The sequence below is a fragment of the Ictidomys tridecemlineatus genome, chromosome 15, assembly GCF_052094955.1.
Source record: "Ictidomys tridecemlineatus isolate mIctTri1 chromosome 15, mIctTri1.hap1, whole genome shotgun sequence".
Taxonomy (NCBI): Eukaryota; Metazoa; Chordata; class Mammalia; order Rodentia; family Sciuridae; genus Ictidomys; species Ictidomys tridecemlineatus.
Window position 1 is genome coordinate 45,207,867 of NC_135491.1, and position 18,163 is coordinate 45,226,029.

At 41.9% G+C, this 18,163-nt stretch overlaps 1 protein-coding gene across 1 annotated transcript in view; it reads left to right on the top strand.

Annotated features, from left to right (window-relative positions):
• Cdh3 (cadherin 3) overlaps window positions 1–18,163 on the top strand; it is a 46,168-nt gene that overhangs the window by 10,801 nt on the left and 17,204 nt on the right. Inside the window, exons 3-6 of the mRNA XM_078032581.1 lie at window positions 16,034–16,116; window positions 17,257–17,382; window positions 17,609–17,764; window positions 17,854–17,998. Coding sequence (XP_077888707.1) covers window positions 16,034–16,116; window positions 17,257–17,382; window positions 17,609–17,764; window positions 17,854–17,998 — 510 coding nt within the window. The remainder of the gene's footprint in view (window positions 1–16,033; window positions 16,117–17,256; window positions 17,383–17,608; window positions 17,765–17,853; window positions 17,999–18,163) is intronic.

The following is an 18,163-nucleotide window of genomic DNA, read 5'->3' on the forward strand; positions in this document are numbered from 1 at the left end:
AGATTTCAAAATCTAGTTAGCAAGAGTTTTGCTGAATAAAAGGTGATTTCCATTCTTAAAGCAGACACTCATTTCTGATCTTATTTCCCCCAGCAGTGACTGATGAGTTTTTTCTTAATCCCAACGATTGCTGCTTCAGCAAACAGTCTTGTACAGGCGGTTGCATTGATATAAAGGACACATTCTTAAAAACCTCAAAGAATTCATAACTCTCATGACTGGAGGCTTACGTTTTCATATGAACATATGTGAAATGTATGTGTGGGGGGGTGGGAAAGCTAGGGGGTGCTTACAATTCAATAGTCTCTCCAGCTTTGTAATTATGTGACTTTGTGTAATTTCTTTAAATTGGGGGATTTGCATTTCTTTGAACTTTCCATACAATGTGAAACTTTAATATTTATGGCACCATTTTATTGATTTATTTTTTATGTGGTGTTGAGGATCGAACCCAGTGCCTCACACAGGCTACACAAGTGCACCACTACTCAGCCACAACCTCAGCCCATATGGCACCATTTTAAATGTCTACAGTTGGGGTTTACATAAAATCTATTATAATGTATGTGTGTAATATACATAATGTATAGAGTGCTTGAGCTGGGATCTAGAGCACGAGACTGGTTGAATCTGTCCATTTATTGGCTATGCATCCTTGGGCAAGATACTTAACCCCTGTGTCTCAGTTTTTCTCATCTATAAAATGGGAATAATAATAGGGTCTCATATAGCTGAAGTGAGGATTAAATGAATTAGTATATGAGACAGCAATAGTCAGTAGATCAATGTCAGGGGTTAATGGCAGTAGCAATCATACTTTTACAGCTGGAATATTTTGTATGCATATTTCTTTTGAATTCCTAGAAGTAAAACTGCAGGATCAAAGGACTTTCATTCAACACTTTATCGAACAGTTACTTTGGACCAGGTGCTATGCTAGGGGTTGGGATACACTGTTAAGCAAATTCTGACAGTACATTTGCATATTATGCAGACTTGTGGGGGAGACAGACAAGTAGATGATTATCAATAAACATATAATCATAAGTTGTACTTAATTCCACGGGAGAAAGTTGCACACAGCTAGAAGAGTTTTCAACAGGGAAAACTGATCTACTTTGCAAGTGTAAAGGGAAAGTTTCCCTGAGAAAGTAACTTTTGAATCTAGAACTGAGAGATATTAAGAGTTAACTAGTGGGAATACAAGAAGACAATGTTCCAGACAAGGAACAGTGTGCACAAAAACTCTGTGGTTGGGTGTTCAAGGTGCCTTTAAGAAGAGGATAACTGGCTCAGCAACTTGGGAAGCTGAGGCAGGAGGATCACAAGTTTGAGGTCAACTTCAGTAATTTAATGAGACCCCGTCTCAAGAAAATAAAAGGATTAGGGTTGCAGCTCAGTGGTTAAAGTACCCTTGGAAAGAAAAAAAGAAGAAGAGGAAGAGGAAGAAGAGAGTATTAGCAGGAGGAGAAATGTGGCTAGAAACTAGAGATTGGAATTGTATATTAAAGATTTTGTTGTTATCCTAAGAACAATGGCACCCCATTGGTGAGTTCCAAACAAGGAAGTACTCTCATTTCATCTTCTCAAATGTACTGTACTAATGCATTTTTTAAAAAATCCTTTCTAAATGGAGATTTTTGCATCTATTTAGACTAGTGATGATGTCATATGGGGATAGAAGTAGAAAAGCCTAAGTCTTGGTGATTGACTGGTAAGAGGAAATGTAAGGGAGAAATGGTCGCTAACCAAATGCCAGGCACTGTGCTAAGTTCTAACTTATTTAACTAAGATAGCTATTATCATCATCATTAGCACTTCATTGCTGTGAAAATAGTTCCAGAAAGATCATCAAACTTGTCCCAAGTCAATGTGAAACTGAAATTTGAGCCCAGACACTCTGACTCCAACTCTGGGCTGCTTCTGATGCCCAGATTTTAGGCTTGAGCAGCTGAGTGTATGATATACTGTTGGAGGGTGGGGGAGACGCTAGAAAAAGACCATATTTGGGCTAAGGTTAAAAAAGTTCAGAATTTGGTTTTTGACATATTGATTTCAAGAGACCTTTAAAGCATCCAAAGGGAGATATTGAACAGACAGAAATATGTGTTGGTCAGAGGAAAGATCTGGACATTTGAAATTTTGATATTTACATAATTTAAAGTGCCATCAAAGAGCCATACCAATTTACCTATGAAAAATAAATGGAAGAATCAAGAACTTAAAACAAACAAATTGCCTTCACAAAACCAACCTCCAGAAACTGATGCAGTACACATGACAGGTAGGCTGGAAGCAGGGAATATGGATTTTTTAGAAATTCACCCGATGATTCTGTCAGCTATGTTTGTGAATCATTGCTCTGTGACAGCAGTAAGTCATTGTGAAGAGCTCACTGTACAGAAAGGAATAAACTGGGGTCTGGGGATGTACCTGTTTTGCTTTTTAAATCACCAGGTGGTTTTTCTTTTCTTTTTCTTTCTTTTGGTACTAGGAATGAACCAAGGGTTGCTTAACCACTGAGCCACATCCTCAGCCTTTTTTTTTTTTTTTTTTTTTTTAATATGAGAGCAGAATGATCCCCAGCCCTTTTTATCTTTTGAAACAGAGTCTGCCTAAGTTGCTTAGGGCCTCACTAAATTGCTGAGGCTGGCTTTGAACTTGCAATCCTCTTGCCTAAGCCTTCTGAGCTATTGAGATTACAGGTGTGTACCACAGGCCCAGCCCTGATTTTTAATCTTCATTTTTAATACTTCATCTCGGCACATCTTGGGCTATAACCAGCCCCTGGGTATGTATATTCCTATTTTAGAGACTGAACATTGCGATACATGGGGATAGACACCTGGAATCCAAACAACTCTGAAGGTTGAGGCAGAAGGATTGCAAGTTCAAGGCCAGCCTCAGCAACTTAGCAAAGTCCTTAGCAACTCAGTAAGCCCCTATCTCAAAAAAAAAAAAAAAAAAAAAAAAAGGCTGGGGATGTGGCTCATGCCCCTAGGTTCCTAGGTTTATTCCCTGGTACCAAAAAAAAAAAAAAAGAAAGAAAGAAAGAAAAGGAGGAGGAGGAAAGACTGGGCATTAAGGAGGGCTTACATTTATTGATAAAGTGCTTACTGTTAAACAGTTGAAAGTTAAATGACCTGCCCAAGGCTGCAGGGGTAATGTGCAATATTTTAATCCACTAAACCTTTAATTGCCAATGCTGCTGTCCCAGGTTGATCACTAGGATCTCTCTGATCAGGATGGGAGGCAGGGAGGGGCAGATAACAAACCTCATGTTGAGCTTTGACAAATCAGCTGTGTTCCAAAGAGTGCTGTGGAGTGTGGCCTGTTCTTGGTTTATCTCTGGGGATTAAAGGGGAGGACCAGCCTCCCGAGGGTAAGGAGGAAACTGAGCGATATAGCTCTTCCAGAGAGCTCTCAGCAGAGAATAAAAACTCTAGAAAGAACTTCTTTCTCGCTTTTCAACAAATTGTATGGGTTGCCACATGATTATTCTAGAGGGGAGTGAGGATCACATAAAATACTGATTGCAAATCACATATGTGTTGATTGTGGAAAAACTGGAAGATGAGCAAAATCTGGTCCTGCTCACCGGCTGTCATCTTTGCCTAGAAGATGCTTGGTGATAGGGGAGAGCCAATCTGCTTTTCTGGTACCAGAACTTAGTCCTATTTCTCATTTTTACAAATATGAAAATATTAATATTTTATAATTGTCAGACTCAACCTATAAATGGCTGTTTTATGACCTGTTTTTCACCCCCCCTTTACAGAGCATTTTTTTCCCTGGGTAGGTTTTCTTTTACAACATTTAAAGCCGTAGATTACACATTTGAATGCCTGCAGCATGGCATGATTCAGTATTCTGTTGAAAGGTTATTGAGACTTTTGTCTTCCAATTAAGTAATAGTCATGAAGATCTTTCAGGTATGGTTTTGTCCCATCTGGGATGACTTGAGGCACAATGTCTGCATCAGAGGGTTTATTTACGGCTTCTTGATTGCCAAAAGAGTGCCAATTTGCATTCTTCACTGATCCTGGCAATGTATAGCAGCGGGTGGTTCCCAACTATTCCATAGCACTTGACCTTTTAATAAGTATTTCTTAGTAAGTGGACTTTTCCTATATATTGTTTTACTAGAAAATGCCAGAGTCATCATTTTGGTTATTGGGGTTTTTTTTGGTTTTTTTGTTTCTTGGGTTTGTTTTTTGTACTAGGGACTGAACCCAGGGGCACTTAATTACTGAGCCACATCTTCAGCCCTTTTTTGTATTTTATTTAGAGACGAGGCCTTGCTGAGTTGCTTAGGGCCTTGTTAAGTTGCCAAGGCTGGCTTTGAACCTGTGATCCTCCCACCCCAGCCTCCTGGGCCACTGGGATTACAGGCGTGTGCCACCAGCCCAGCTGAAATCTTCTTTCAAGTCAATTCCATATACTTTCCCTCTGTACCTTCTTACACCAGTTCGTTAACAGAAGGTAGTAATAGCTATAAGGAAAAGCCTCTTTGCTTTATGACTTAGATATGTCTCTAAACCAAGCTAGAATAGAGATTTCCTAGGCAATTTCTCCTCCCAGTTTCCAAATTGCCCTTGACCACAGTGTGATCAAGCTGATGTCACTTTTTTCTTCTAGTCAAAGTGCCCAGGAGTCAACAGGAAAACTGGCCAAGACTGTCCACCTAATGGACATCTTATCCCCCAAAAGATAGATTGTTTTATTTTGACAGAACATTTAATAGGGTTGGACATTGGAACTATATAGCATCTTAGTGTTGTGGCTAAGAAGACAGATTTCTTTCTTTATTTTATTTATTTATTTATTTATTTATTTATTGTCGGTCCTGGGGATTGAACCCAGAGTCTTATGCATGTGAGGCAAGTACTTTACCAACTTGAGCTTTATCCCCAGCCCCAAGAAGACAAATTTCTGACTTCAAGGAGTTTCTTTGAAAGTTTGGAGGTATGCAGGAAATTCCACCCTAAAAACAGACATAGAACATAAGAGAATGAGTCTTCAGTCCAGTATTCATCAGTTCTTACAAATCCATATTTAGAAAAACCTTATTTTTTAACAAGTTTAATACCCCAGAGACTGGACTCTTCTGGCCCTAGGTTTTTTTTGTTTTTAATACTTTTTGTAGTTGTAGTTGCACACAATACTGTTATTTATTTATATTTATGTGGTGCTGAGGATCGAACCCAGGGCCTCGCACGTGCTAGGCAAGCGCTCTACCACTGAGCCACAACCCTAGCCCTGGCCCTAGTTTTATAGTGGCATCCAGTTTGGGACCTGAGGCTAGCCTTGACAAGATGGTCTTTGGAGAGGAGCTTTGAGCCTAGGTTAGGGACTCCTGGTTCTACTGGATGTCTTCTTTATAGTACAGATACACAGAGCTCTGGTTTTTATTAGTTAATTTCTCTAGAAGCAGAATTGGTCATTCCTGACTTACCTTTCCTCTGGTTCCCACCAATATTCTTTCTGCTCAATGCTAAAGTTGTCAGTTTATATTGGTAAAGCAGATACCTCTTCCACAGGTTCACTGACTTGATGATTCAGAATCCCTGTGAGGGAAACAGACTAAGGCAGGAAAGGACTTTGTCTGAGGGCCCAGGTGGGTGTGAAGTCAGAGCTGTTTAGGCCTTTGTTTTCCAGACTTGAAGTCTGAGCTGTTGCCCACGTGCTCATCAGCGGCCATCAACTCACCTCAGAAAGAGTTTGCCACAAGCCCGTTCATGCCCCCATGACTTGGCCGAGATGTGTGGCCTTGCAAAGCTGCAGTCGGGAACAGGAATCAGCTGACCTCATTAGCTGTTAGGAGATGAGGCGGAGAAGGATGAGTGATGATGATGAGACCTGGTTTCGGATCAGTTTCATTTTGAAAGTGATGCAAAGCCCGTGATGCCAGGAAGCATCCAGGAAGAAGCTGTCATGCTCTGCCCCAGGGCTTATCTGTCCACCAGGTCCACTCTGACGTTCCCACGGGTGCCCCAGCAAGTTTCTTTAGAAAGGGTCAGCTTGTCTCTGAGATTGCCATCTTCTGCCTCCCCCAGTAAACCACAGAGCAGCCTCTCTAGATGCAGACTGAGCAGGCTCCCTGCTGTATTGTTTGGTCCCAAGTATCTGCCTCTCCCTTTGGTGCTTCATCCATCAGGCAAAGCATAGAACTGTAGCTAATTCCTTCCCAGGTTGGGAGAGTTTCTCTGTGGTATAGAAAGAGGCCAGGACTTGGAGTCAGAAACCGAAGTTAATTGTGCGTAAACTAATGGTACCTTTTGTTGGCAGGCACAGTTCTTAATGCTAGGCAAACAACTGTCTTGTTATCCCAGTAACCTTATGGGCTGTGTATTATTATTCCTATTTTTCAGCTTCCACAAGCTCCCACAATTTGACCAAGTATATAGTAGGTGAGTAGCATTGTATGGATTGGAACCTGAGTCTATTGGAATCCAGGTCCCTGCCTTCAGATTTGAAGCCTGTTCCTGCAGCCTCCCAGCTGTGGGGACTTATATACTTTGCTTGTCTGAAGCTGCTTCCTGAGGCTGTTCAACCCCTGGCAGCTTCTTGTTTCCTGAGTTGTCAGGTTAAGAACAGTAATATCTACTTTGCATGTTATTTCATGAGGATTTAGGCAGGAAAACACCTAGCTGGGTGTCTTGGGCAGAGTGAGTGTTTGAAACTTGTTTTTGCCTGCCTGGACTGATGCCCTTTGGTTGTGTTCTGCGTCTAATCAAAAGAGGTTAAAGCTGATAGAACCAGGCCCCCGGTGTGCCTGGACTACACAGCCTGTGTGGGAGGCATGGCAATCATAGTACATGACTACTGGATTCTCCTTCATGTTGGCATCGTCCCCCTCCAAGAAGAGATGGAAGCCCAGCTACTGTGCTACAGATGCTTGGAACCATATAATAGTGGAAATGTGCCAAGAAATAAGGCAACAGGATGTATTTTACACTCCTGGGGGGTAGATTTTATAGACAGCAGGAAGAGGATTTCTAGGTTACCAGCATCTTGAAGAAATTGCAGCTTTTAGAGTTTTGGGGTTTAGGACTTCTGAGTAATAGGGGAGTCATTAGCCTCCTGTGGGGTAACTCAATAGGAGAGGATTGGAGAGTTCATGAGAGCTGACAGAATCATCTGGCTAGTCTTCTGCTGACTAAAGACCTTCTCTTAGGAAAAGGGCTGCTTTAAAAATAGGAAAAGTTACTTAATTTATTATCAGTGTTTGAATAACTAATGCAGTCAACAAGGGTCATATTTGAAAAGGTGTATGGTAAAAGATCTCATCCCTGTTTGTCACCTTGGTTTACCCACTCATAAGTCCAGTTTCTTGGGCTGCCTTTCAGAGGTATATTTCAGATGCTGTTTTAAAATGCAAATGTTGAGAGTTAGGGATATAGCTCAGTTGGTAGAGCGCTTGCCTTGCATGAACAAGGCCCTGGTTCAATCCCCAGCACCGCCAAAAAAAAAAAAAAAAAAAAAGCAAATGTTAACATATTAGCACAGAATACATTACTCTACACCTTTACACTTTTTGTGTGTGTGTACCAGGGATTGGATTCAGGGGCACTTAGCCACTGAGCCATATCCCAAGCCCACTTTATTTTTTGAGACAGGGTCTTGTTAAGTTGCTTAGGGCCTCATTAAGTTGCTGAGGTTGGTCTCAAACATATAATCCTCCTGCTTCAGCCTCCCAAATCATTGGGATTACAGGCATATAATCTACACCTTTAAAAAAAAAATTACCAGTATGTCATAGAGATCTTTTCATGTAGATAGGGAATAAGAACTACCTCATCTTTTGTAGCATTCTTTAAAAATGACTGCTTAGTATTTCACTGCATAGATGATATAACACAAGTTAAACAGTTCTTATTGATAAGCATTTAGGTTTCCTCTGGAATTTTGCTATTACTATCGCTGCATTGTTGATTAGTGTGATAGAAACCTGTGGGGAAGTGATTTTGCAGTATCTTTTAAGAATTTATATACTTAAGGATATATTGTTCCTAATATATCCCTGGTAACCAAAAGAATGTTATAGGAACATGGGAACTACTTGCCTCAGAGCTCTAGGGAACCTTGCATGATAGTGGTAGATGACACTATATAAGGTTCTGGGGTTTGCAAATTCATGTTTTTAGGTTTCCTCTTGTATGATACTAATAATAACTTTATGAAATCTTATTTCCATCTTCCAAATGTGAGAATATAAATTTCTAATAAGTTAATCTCAGCCACTTGGAAGGCTGAGGCAGGAAGACTGCAAGTTTGAGGCCTGCCTGGGTGACTTAGTGAGACCCTGTATCAGAATGAAATAAAAAGGGCTGGGTGGAGCTCAGGGGTAGAATGTAGCCTGTGCAAGGTGCTGGTTTCAATCCCCAGTACTTCAGGGGGGAAAAAGGTCCACATCAACATGTCAGTGCTCTAAACTAACAGTTGGTTGTTTGTTTTGTTTGCTTTTTTTTTGTTTAAATCTAGGGAAAAGAACACATAAAATTTATTACGTGCCTAAAAGCATGGGAGTTTTAGACTCCCTAGCAGAGGTACTTTTTACATGATTTCATTGTTGTTTTGTTTATATTTTTTCATTTTGAGACAGGATCTCACTGAGTTACTGAAGACCTTGCTAAATTGCTGAGACTGGCCTTGAATTTATGCTCCTCCCGCCTCAGACTCCTGAGTCCCTGGGATCAAATGAATGTGCCACCTGCCCAGAGTTTACACTGTTTCTTAGCACAGCTTTAAGTAACACCAAATCACCTACTGAATTTAGGTGTTCCCTTTATTTCTTTTAATCTTTTTATTACATCAGGAAGAAAATATGTGTGTTCCTACTACATACTTTCAATAACTTTTTTGTGTGTGTGGTGCTGGGGATTGAACCCAGAGCCTTGTGCATGCAAGGCAAGCACTCTACTAACTGAGCTATATCCCCAGCCCTCAATAACTTTTTTTTTTTTTGGGGGGGGGTGGCCTGGGGATTAAACTAAGGGGCATTTGACACTGAGCCACATCCCCAGCCCTGTTTTGTATTTTATTTAGAAACAGGGTCTCATTGAGTTGGTTAGTGCCTCGCCATTGCTGAGGCTGGCTTTGGACTCACGTTCCTCCTGTCTCAGTCACTGGGATTACAGACGTGCACCACCACACCTGGCTCTCAATACTACCCCCCCCCAGGCCCCATGCTGGGGATTGAATTTAGGGTCTTGTGCATGTGCGGCAAGCACTTTACCAGCTGAGCTACATCCCCAGCCCTCTCAATAATTTTTCTAAAATATTTTTTTAGTTGTAGTTGGACACAATACCTTTATTTTATTTATTTATTTTTATGTGGTGCTGAGGACTGAACCCAGTGCCTGGCATGTACTAGGCAAGTGCTCTACCTCTGAACCATAATCCCAGCCCCCAACAATAACTTTTTAATAACATGTTTTTCTTTCTTTCAAGACAAGGAAAAGCAGATCTCAGTCTCAAAGCTTCAGCAAACAATTGATTCTGGAACCCAGAGAATTCAAGTACCTTACCCAGGTTCGCGCAAAAAGTTCAGTACCTGCATAAGACTGGGGAGGTCCCTGTCTCTATGAGTCATGAACAGGAGACCCTTCCAAAATGCTGTTTATATACAGTCACCCCAATTCAGTCCTTTATGCTTATTCTGACAACCCTACAAGGAAGTATTATCAATAACTCCAAGTTTAGTGCTTTTTTTCCCAGAAATGAAGGGGAGATTCAACACTCTCAGACACACCAGGAAGACGGTATAACCATGGTGGTTAAGGAAATGACTCAGGTTTCATTGCCTAGCTTTGTAACTTTAATGAACTTGTTTAGCCTCTCAGTTTCCTAATCTGGAAAATGGATGTTCAAATATTCCTCATAGTTGGGCATGGTGGCACACGCCTGTAATCTCATGACTCGGAAGGCTGAGGCGGGAAGATCACAAGTTTGAGGCCGACAACTTAGACCCTATCTCAAAAAAAGAGCTGGGATTGTATCTCAGAGGTAGAGTTCTTGCCGAGCGTGGGCGAGGCACAGAGTTTGATCCTTAGTACCACATAAAAATAAAATAAGGATATTGTGTCCACCTATAACTAAAAAATAAATATAAAAAAAGAGGTTTGGAGGTGTAACTCTGTGATTGGGTGCTCTGTGTTCAATACCTAGTAACTCACACACACATGCACACACACACACACACACACACACACACACACACAGAATCATAGATGGGCATGGTGGGTGGCGCATGCCTGAAATCTCAGTTTGAGGTCAACCTCAGCAACTTAGTGAGAGCCTGTCTCAAATTAAAAAGGACTTGGGATATAGCTCAGTGGTAAAAGCACACTGGGTTTAATCACCAGTACAAAAGAAATTATATGTATGTGTGTGTGTGTCTTTGTGTATACATGTATAAACATATATAATTCAAACATGTATACACACATATATGCATATACCTTTCACGCATACATATACACATGTATACATATACCTTTCATGCATACATACACCTTTTATATGTATTTTTCAGTATATATGTATGTTTGCAGTATATGTTTTCCTTCATAGGTTGCCTGGTGAAGATTAAATAAGTGTGTGCGTTAGCTGTTGGTAGTGATTCATGAGAGGAGGGATTCCTGACTCTTGAGTCTGCAGCATGTTTGTTAGGGCTGCCATAACAAAGTTCCATGGGTGAGCTGCTTAAACAGAAATGTATGTCTCACAGTTTTGGAGTCCAAAATCAAGGGAAGGTTGGTTTCTTTTGAGGCCCCTCCTTAGTTTGAATATGGCAACTTTCTGTGTTTTGACTTGGTCTTTCCCTTGTACTGTCCATGTCCAAGTTTCCTCTCCTAAGGACACCAGTCATGTTAGATTAAGGCCCACTCTAAAGATCTCACTTTAACTTAATTACCTCTTTTAAAACCCTATCTATTTTCAATCAGGCACGATGGTACATGCCTGGAATTCTAGCTGCTAAGGAGACTAAAGGCAAGAGGATCTTAAGTTCGTGGCCAGCCTTGGCAAATTAGTGAGATGCTGTCTCAAAATAAAAAGGCCTGGAGATGTAGCTCACTGGTAGAGCACCCTGCATTTGTTCAATTCCCTCGTACCAGGAGTGGGGAGAAAGACCCGATCTTCAAATATAGTCATGCTGTAAGGTACTGGGGGTTAGGACTTCAACATATGAATGTGGGAGGTGGAGATCACAAGAGTTTATGATAAGAGAAAACTTGGGCCTAAATAACAATTAAGAAATACAATTTAGCAGATAGTCACAGTCAAGCAGTTAGGATGCTGGACTTAAAAATAAGTTGTAATCATTGGGACCGTTCATTTTCCTCCAGTCTTTTTTCTGTGCCTAGTTAACACATATTATATATGTAGTTCTGCATTCTGCTTTGATTTTACTTTACAGCATATGTAATTTCAGAATGCTACCATTAGTATCACTTTGCCTAAGTGGATAAGTCCATGGCCCCTTAGATATTTTTTTTTCCTGTATTGAAGGTGGGTTAACCTTTGTCACTTATTATTTCTGGCAATTCTAGATTTAAGGCCAAATAAGATTCCTCAGATGAGACTATAGAGCTGTGTGCTCAAGCTACAGACATGACTGCACTGGGGATCTCATGGCTCCTGGGACTCTCTGAAGCAGAATCAGAACTAGGTCCCCTTTTCCCTTCTTCCCACTGGCCAAGCATGTCACAACCCAGGACTCCTCACTGGGGATGTCGTCAAGGAGTCAGAGCTGGTCTCTAAGCAATCAGCTCTTTCTCATGGGCACATTCCAGCCTTCCCTCAGAGGATCCTATGTGTGTGAGTTCTTGGGCTCTGGGGGCTGGCTCTGAGCTCTGAGGAGCAGAAGGAAGCTCTTAATGGTCCTTAGGCCTCTCTGTCAGCTCCAATCACAACCCCTCTCCAGGAGTGGGCAGTGTCTTTTCTTCTTTTACCTAGATAAGTTTTGCCTATTTTTGAGCTTTATGTGGATAGAAATATGCTAATGAATACCAGAATGTTGCACCCCAAAATATGCATCTTTGACATAAATATTAAGAAGCAGCAAACTGAAGGAAGAGCTCTTTCTATGCCCCCCACCCCACCCCAACTTTCTACCTAGTGACAGGATGTAAATTCTCCTTTACTGAAGTCAACTCTTATCAGCTCAGAGACTGCTCCAGAGGAGTCTGCAAATCTCGTTCCATTAGTTTACTCTCATATATTTACCATCCCACAGTTTCCTCCCTCTGGAAGCTTGGAACTGCTTTCCTTGTCTTGTCATCTCTAAAATTTATTGTTTTTTGTTGCTGGTGCTGTGTAAACCAGAGTTCAAAACCACTGCTTTGAGCTACCTTTCCCTGAGGTTTTGCCCATGTATTATGCACTGCACACATTAATAAACTTTTGTTTTTGTAGTTGTTGTGAAATCTATCTTTTTTGTTTCAGGGGTCTATCTTGACTGGGGACCTCAGGATTGAGGAAAAATTATATTTCTTTCTTCCCGGACAATACATGTGTCCTTGCATGTATCTGGTTTCTATTATTCAACAATGTTAGAGACACCATGTTGTTGGATGTCCTTGTAGTTGATTCATTTCAATATGTAATTATACCACAGTGTTTCTCTCCATCCTACCTTGATGAATATTTACAGTTTTTAGCTGTTGTGAATAGTGCTTCAATAAACATTGAATGCTTTTGGTACATGTATTTTGTGAGGTCTATACCTCAGAGTAGAATTATTAAATCTTCGTAAATGCATATACTTACGTTCAGTATATGTTGACAGACTTTTTTCCAAAAGATTGTATATTTTACACACCTGTGTCAGGCTTCTACCCCTTTTGTGAGTGGTAAAATATCCATAACATAAAATTTACCATTTTATTCTAGGCACAGTGGCACATGTCTTTAATCCCAGCGACTTAGGAGATTGAAGGAAAAGGATCCTAAGAGGCCAGCCTCAGCAACTTAGTGAGACCCTGTCTCAAATAAAAAATAAAAAGGGCTGGGGGGACTGGGATGCTCAGTTGGCAGAGTGCTTGCCTCACATGCACAAGGCCCTGGGTTCAATCCCAAGCACCACCAAAATAAAGGGGGGTGGGTATATAGCTCAGAGGTAAAGTGCCCCTGGGTTTTATCCCTAGGACTACCAAAATTTTAAAAAAAGAGAGAGATGAAAAAGCATGTTATACCCATATCCAGGAATATTATTCAGACTTTAAGAAGAATAAAGTTCTGACGTGCGAGAATATCAATAAACCTTGAAAACATTATGCTGGGTCTGGGGGTGTAGTTCAGTGTTAGAGAACATGCTCAGCAGGCACAGGGTCATGGGTTCAATCTCAGCACCAAAAACAAAACAAAATTATGCTAAGAGTGGAATTTCTAGTCTTCGTAACTCTCCATATGACTTTTGTGTGTTGGGGGTAGGGGTAGTGCTGAGGATGGACCCCAGGGCCTCACCTATGCTGGACAAGTGCTGTCCCACTGAGCTCACCCCAAGCCTTACGTTGACTTTTGGATGAACTGCCAAACTCTTTTCCACATTGGCTGCACCATTTCACATTCCCACCAGCAATGTGGGAGGCTTCCAATTTCTCTACATTCTTGCCAAGGCTTGTTATTTTCCTTCATTTTTTTTTAATAGCCATCCAAGAGGGTATGAAGTGGTATCTCATTATAATTTTGATTTGCATTTCCCTAATGACTAATGATATTTAGTATCTTTTAATGTACTTGTTTATCTTCAAAGAAATGTCTTTTCCAGTCCTTTGTCTTTTTTTTAATTAGTTTTTTTCGTGTTGAGTTTTAGGAGTTCTTTTCAAATTCTGGTATTAATTTTTTAAAATGCTACTTTTTAATTATACTTTAATATTTTTTAGTGATAGATGGACACACTACCTTTATTTATTCATCTTTATGTGGTGCTGAGGATAGAACCCAGTACCTCACCAGTACTAGGCAAGTGCTCTACCACTGAGCCACAACCCCAGCCCATATATTATACTTTTTTAAATACTTTGTTATGTTCAAATTACTTTTGTAGTTAAAATAAAAAATCTCAGCTACATACCATGGCACACACCTGTAATCCCTGCTGCTTAGGAAGCTGAGGCAGGAGGATTTAAAGTTGAAAGACCACCAGTGCAGTTTAGCAAAACCTTGTCTGAAAATAAAATTTAAAAGGGGCTAAGGATGTAGCTCAATGGTAGAGTGCCCCTGGTTCAATTCTCAGTACTGGAGGAGGTGGACCTTACTCTTTATTATAAGGAAAAAATATTTTTAAGCTTGGCACCGTGGTACATGCTTGTGATCCCAGCTGCATGGGAAATCAAGATGGGAAGATCATAAGTTTGAGACAAACCCAGGCAAGTTAGACCCTGTCTCAAAATAAAAAGGGCTGAGATGTAGCTCAGTGATAGAGTGTCCCTGGGTTCAATACCCAGTATAATCCTGAGAGGGAAAAAAAAAAAAGATAACTTAATCCAAATGGTAATAATAACCTAATAACTAAACAACTCTTCCAAACAGGACATTTATATGGCCCAGGGACAGTAATGTCCTTGTTATGCTGCAGCCTAGCAAAACTATGAGTACTGGGTCAGATCTGGGTTCTTATGAGGCCCAGAGAGTGGCCTCTGGCAGTTTCCCTGATTTTTTGCTTTGGCTTCAGAGAAGGGCAGATTGCTCAGATTGCTTATTGGCCAAAAGTCCTTGGTTGCTAAAGCCATTGTGAGCCAAGCTAACCCTATAGAGAAGGTGGCCTGATCCCCAGCCACCCAGCTTGTGAGCAGGAGTTTTTTTTAACTTTGAAAAGGGCTAATACCTACCTAGGTAGGGTTGTTACAAGGATGAAACAAGCCCAGCCTCTGACTAGGGACTGGTAAGTTGGTTTGGGTTTTTATTTGTGGCACTAGGGATTGAACCAAGGCCCCCAAGCCTATTAGGCAAGTGGTCTACCACCAAGCAACATCCCTAGGCCCCCTTTTTTTTTTTTTTTTGTACCAGGGATTGAACTCAGGGGCACTCGACCACATCCCCAGCCCTATTTTTTATTTTATTTAGAGAGAGGTCTTACTGAGTTGCTTAGCACCTCACTTTTGCTGAGGCTGGCTTTGAACTCGAAATCCTCCTATCTTGGTCTCCCAAGCCTCTAGGATTACAGGTATGTGCCACTGTGCCCGGCTCCCCAGCCCTTAAATTTTGAGACAGAGTCTTGCTAAATTGCCCAAGCTGGCCTCAAACTTGTCATCCTCCTGTCTCAGCCTCCAGAGTCATTGTGATTACAGGCATGAGCCATCACATCTCTGGCTTCCAGTGTTTCAGAGATGGTCTAGCAGGGGGAATTTGGAAGGGGTGTGACCAACTGAAACAATCAGAGGTTGTCCAGAGTGAATTGTGGGCAACAGTGTGACGATGCACGTTGTATATAGATAGATGATTCATGGCCTCCAGAAAATCTTCCACCCCTAGCTATAACCTTTAGTCAACCTTGTGTTTCACAAGGCTGCCCGGGATTAATGTCACTGAATGTCTGTGATCTTGGTTCTGTGGTTTCATGAACAAAAAGGGATTGACCCACAAACTGACAATGAAGGTCCCTCCCTCTTGAGACCTAACATGGAAGTTCTATCTGGAATTTATATTAGTCACATTGCTAGTCAGAGAAACTAAGGCAAGGCCCCATCTGCAGCACTTGATAACTGGATCCAATCAGGGGACTCTTGTCAGGTCTTGTTTCCCCTCAGGTCTCTTCCAGGGCCTTTCTTTTTTGGGGGGTGGGAGGTGGGGGGAGTCCCGGGGATTGAACTCAGAGGCACCTGACCACTGAGCCACATCCCCAGCCCTATTTTGTATTTTATGAGAGACAAGGTCTCACTGAGTTGCTTAGCACCTCACTAAATTTGGCTTTGAACTTGCGATCCTCCTTCCTCTGCCTCCCAAACCTCTGGGATTACAGGCCTGAGCCACCACACCTGGCTTCCAGGGCCTTTCTAATGCCTTCTTTCTCCCTTCCCCACCGCAGCTTTCACGGGTTGCCCTGAGGAGGAACTGGCCCTGCTTGGCACTGATAACGACTTCCCTGCACTGAACAGTGGAACAGTCCAGGTAAAGCACCAGTCTTCCTACAGGACAAAAGGAAGGGTTCTCCATGCACGCACAGACTGCTGCTGCTCAGGAGTCCTTGGCTGCTAAGGCTGCTGGGAGCATGAGTGATTGCAGCTGCCCAGTAAGGACACCAGAGGGTCAGGCCAGCGGGCCCTTAGCAGTGAACACCATGCACTTAGGCCTTGGGATCCCTCTCCCACCTTCCTTCCCAGCTTAACCCCAAGTGAAGGTCATTCCATGCAGGATTGCCAATCCCATGAGTCTCTAGGAAGGTAGACCTGAGGTGCCTGGCCATACTTCTTCGTTTCTTTTAATCTTTTGATTAGCTAATATAGCCCATGATTTAAATTTTTTTAAAAAAATTTTAAACTATACATTGAATACTCTCCATTTGTCTCCATTTGCCCAAAGTACCCCTCCCACACACACACACACACACACACACACGCACACCCCCCAAGAGAAAAAACAGATAACCACCTTGGGCAGGTTCTTTCCCTCCAGAGTTTACTTCCGTATGTAATGTTTGTCAGCTGCCATTTCTGTATATATGTATTTTCAATATTATATTTAGATAGGTTATGTTTGTATATAGACAGATATAAATTGTTTTTCTTCCTTTTATGCAAAAGTTAACATTCACATGTCTGTTCTTTCTTTTTGCATGAAACAGTATATTAAATCAGTACAATGCCAGTCCCCTTCCCACAGATAACCACTGTTATTAGCTTCTTATGTATCTTCCCAGACATTGTCTGTGTTAATAAAAGATGAACATAAGGTCTTATTTTCCTGTCCTCTTACACAAAAGATGGAATAGTGTCTGGTACATATTTAGCATTTTGTTTGTTAAATAAAATTCTAAACCATAAGCTGTTTGTCCTTTGATCTTTTAACAGTATGTATCAAAGAGCTTTCCCAGTCAGCACATGGAAAACATTCTTATTCCTCATTTTTAGAGTTGTGTAATATTCTACTACATGCTGTATTATGTGGTCCTCCTCTATAACTGGATTATTTCGAAGTGTCCTTGTGCAGTAGATCATCTAGGTCTGCCTCCTGGCTCTATACGCCTATGGGTGAGAGGTTGTTGGGAATGTGACAGCTCTTTCCTCATCCTGGGGGCTTCTCTCCTTTCAGGAAAGGAAAACACTGAAGGTCTCCCAATCCAAACGCATCTTACGAAGACGCAAGAGAGAATGGGTGGTCCCGCCAATATCTGTCCCTGAGAATGGCAAGGGTCCCTTCCCCCAGAGGCTAAATCAGGTATGACTGTGCCTTCCCCCTTGGAGAATTGGTGACTGCAGGGAGCGCCATCTTTGAACATGAGGTTTCTTGCCACTGAGTTCTGGGATCTGCAGAGGAAAATCCCTGTCATGGAAGCAGATTCTAATAAGGCTGTGCCCCTCCCCAACCTCTCCCACAGAAGATTCCTTGCTATAGTCATGAGGTCTTTGTTACTTTGTCAGCTGCCATTTTCTTTTGCTTCCAGCTCAAATCCAATAAAGACAGGGGCACCAAGATTTTCTACAGCATCACAGGGCCTGGGGCAGACAGCCCCCCCGAGGGCGTCTTCACCATAGAGAAGGAGACAGGCTGGTTGTTACTGAATAAGCCACTGGACCGGGAAAAGATCGCCAAGTATGAGGCAAGTGGCCTTTAGTGTCCTGTTGGAATCAGAGCCCTAGGGCCCCCGGGGGCAGGTATCGGGTTGATCATGGACCTCTGTGCCCACAGCTTTTTGGCCACGCTGTGTCAGAGAATGGTGCCTCGGTGGAGGAGCCCATGAATATCTCCATCATCGTGACGGACCAGAATGACCACAAGCCCAACTTCACCCAGGCTGTCTTCAGAGGGAGCGTCATGGAGGGGGTACTCCCTGGTAAGAGGATGGGAAGAAACTGCTGTGTATTTGCTGGGCCCAGACCTAACTTTGGGTCAACTTCTAGAACCATCTGGAAGTCAGTCTACACCCTTAAATATCATAAGACCCCACCACTCCTGATTTCCTTGTCTGTGCATCAGATTGCCTGTGATCTTAAAAATC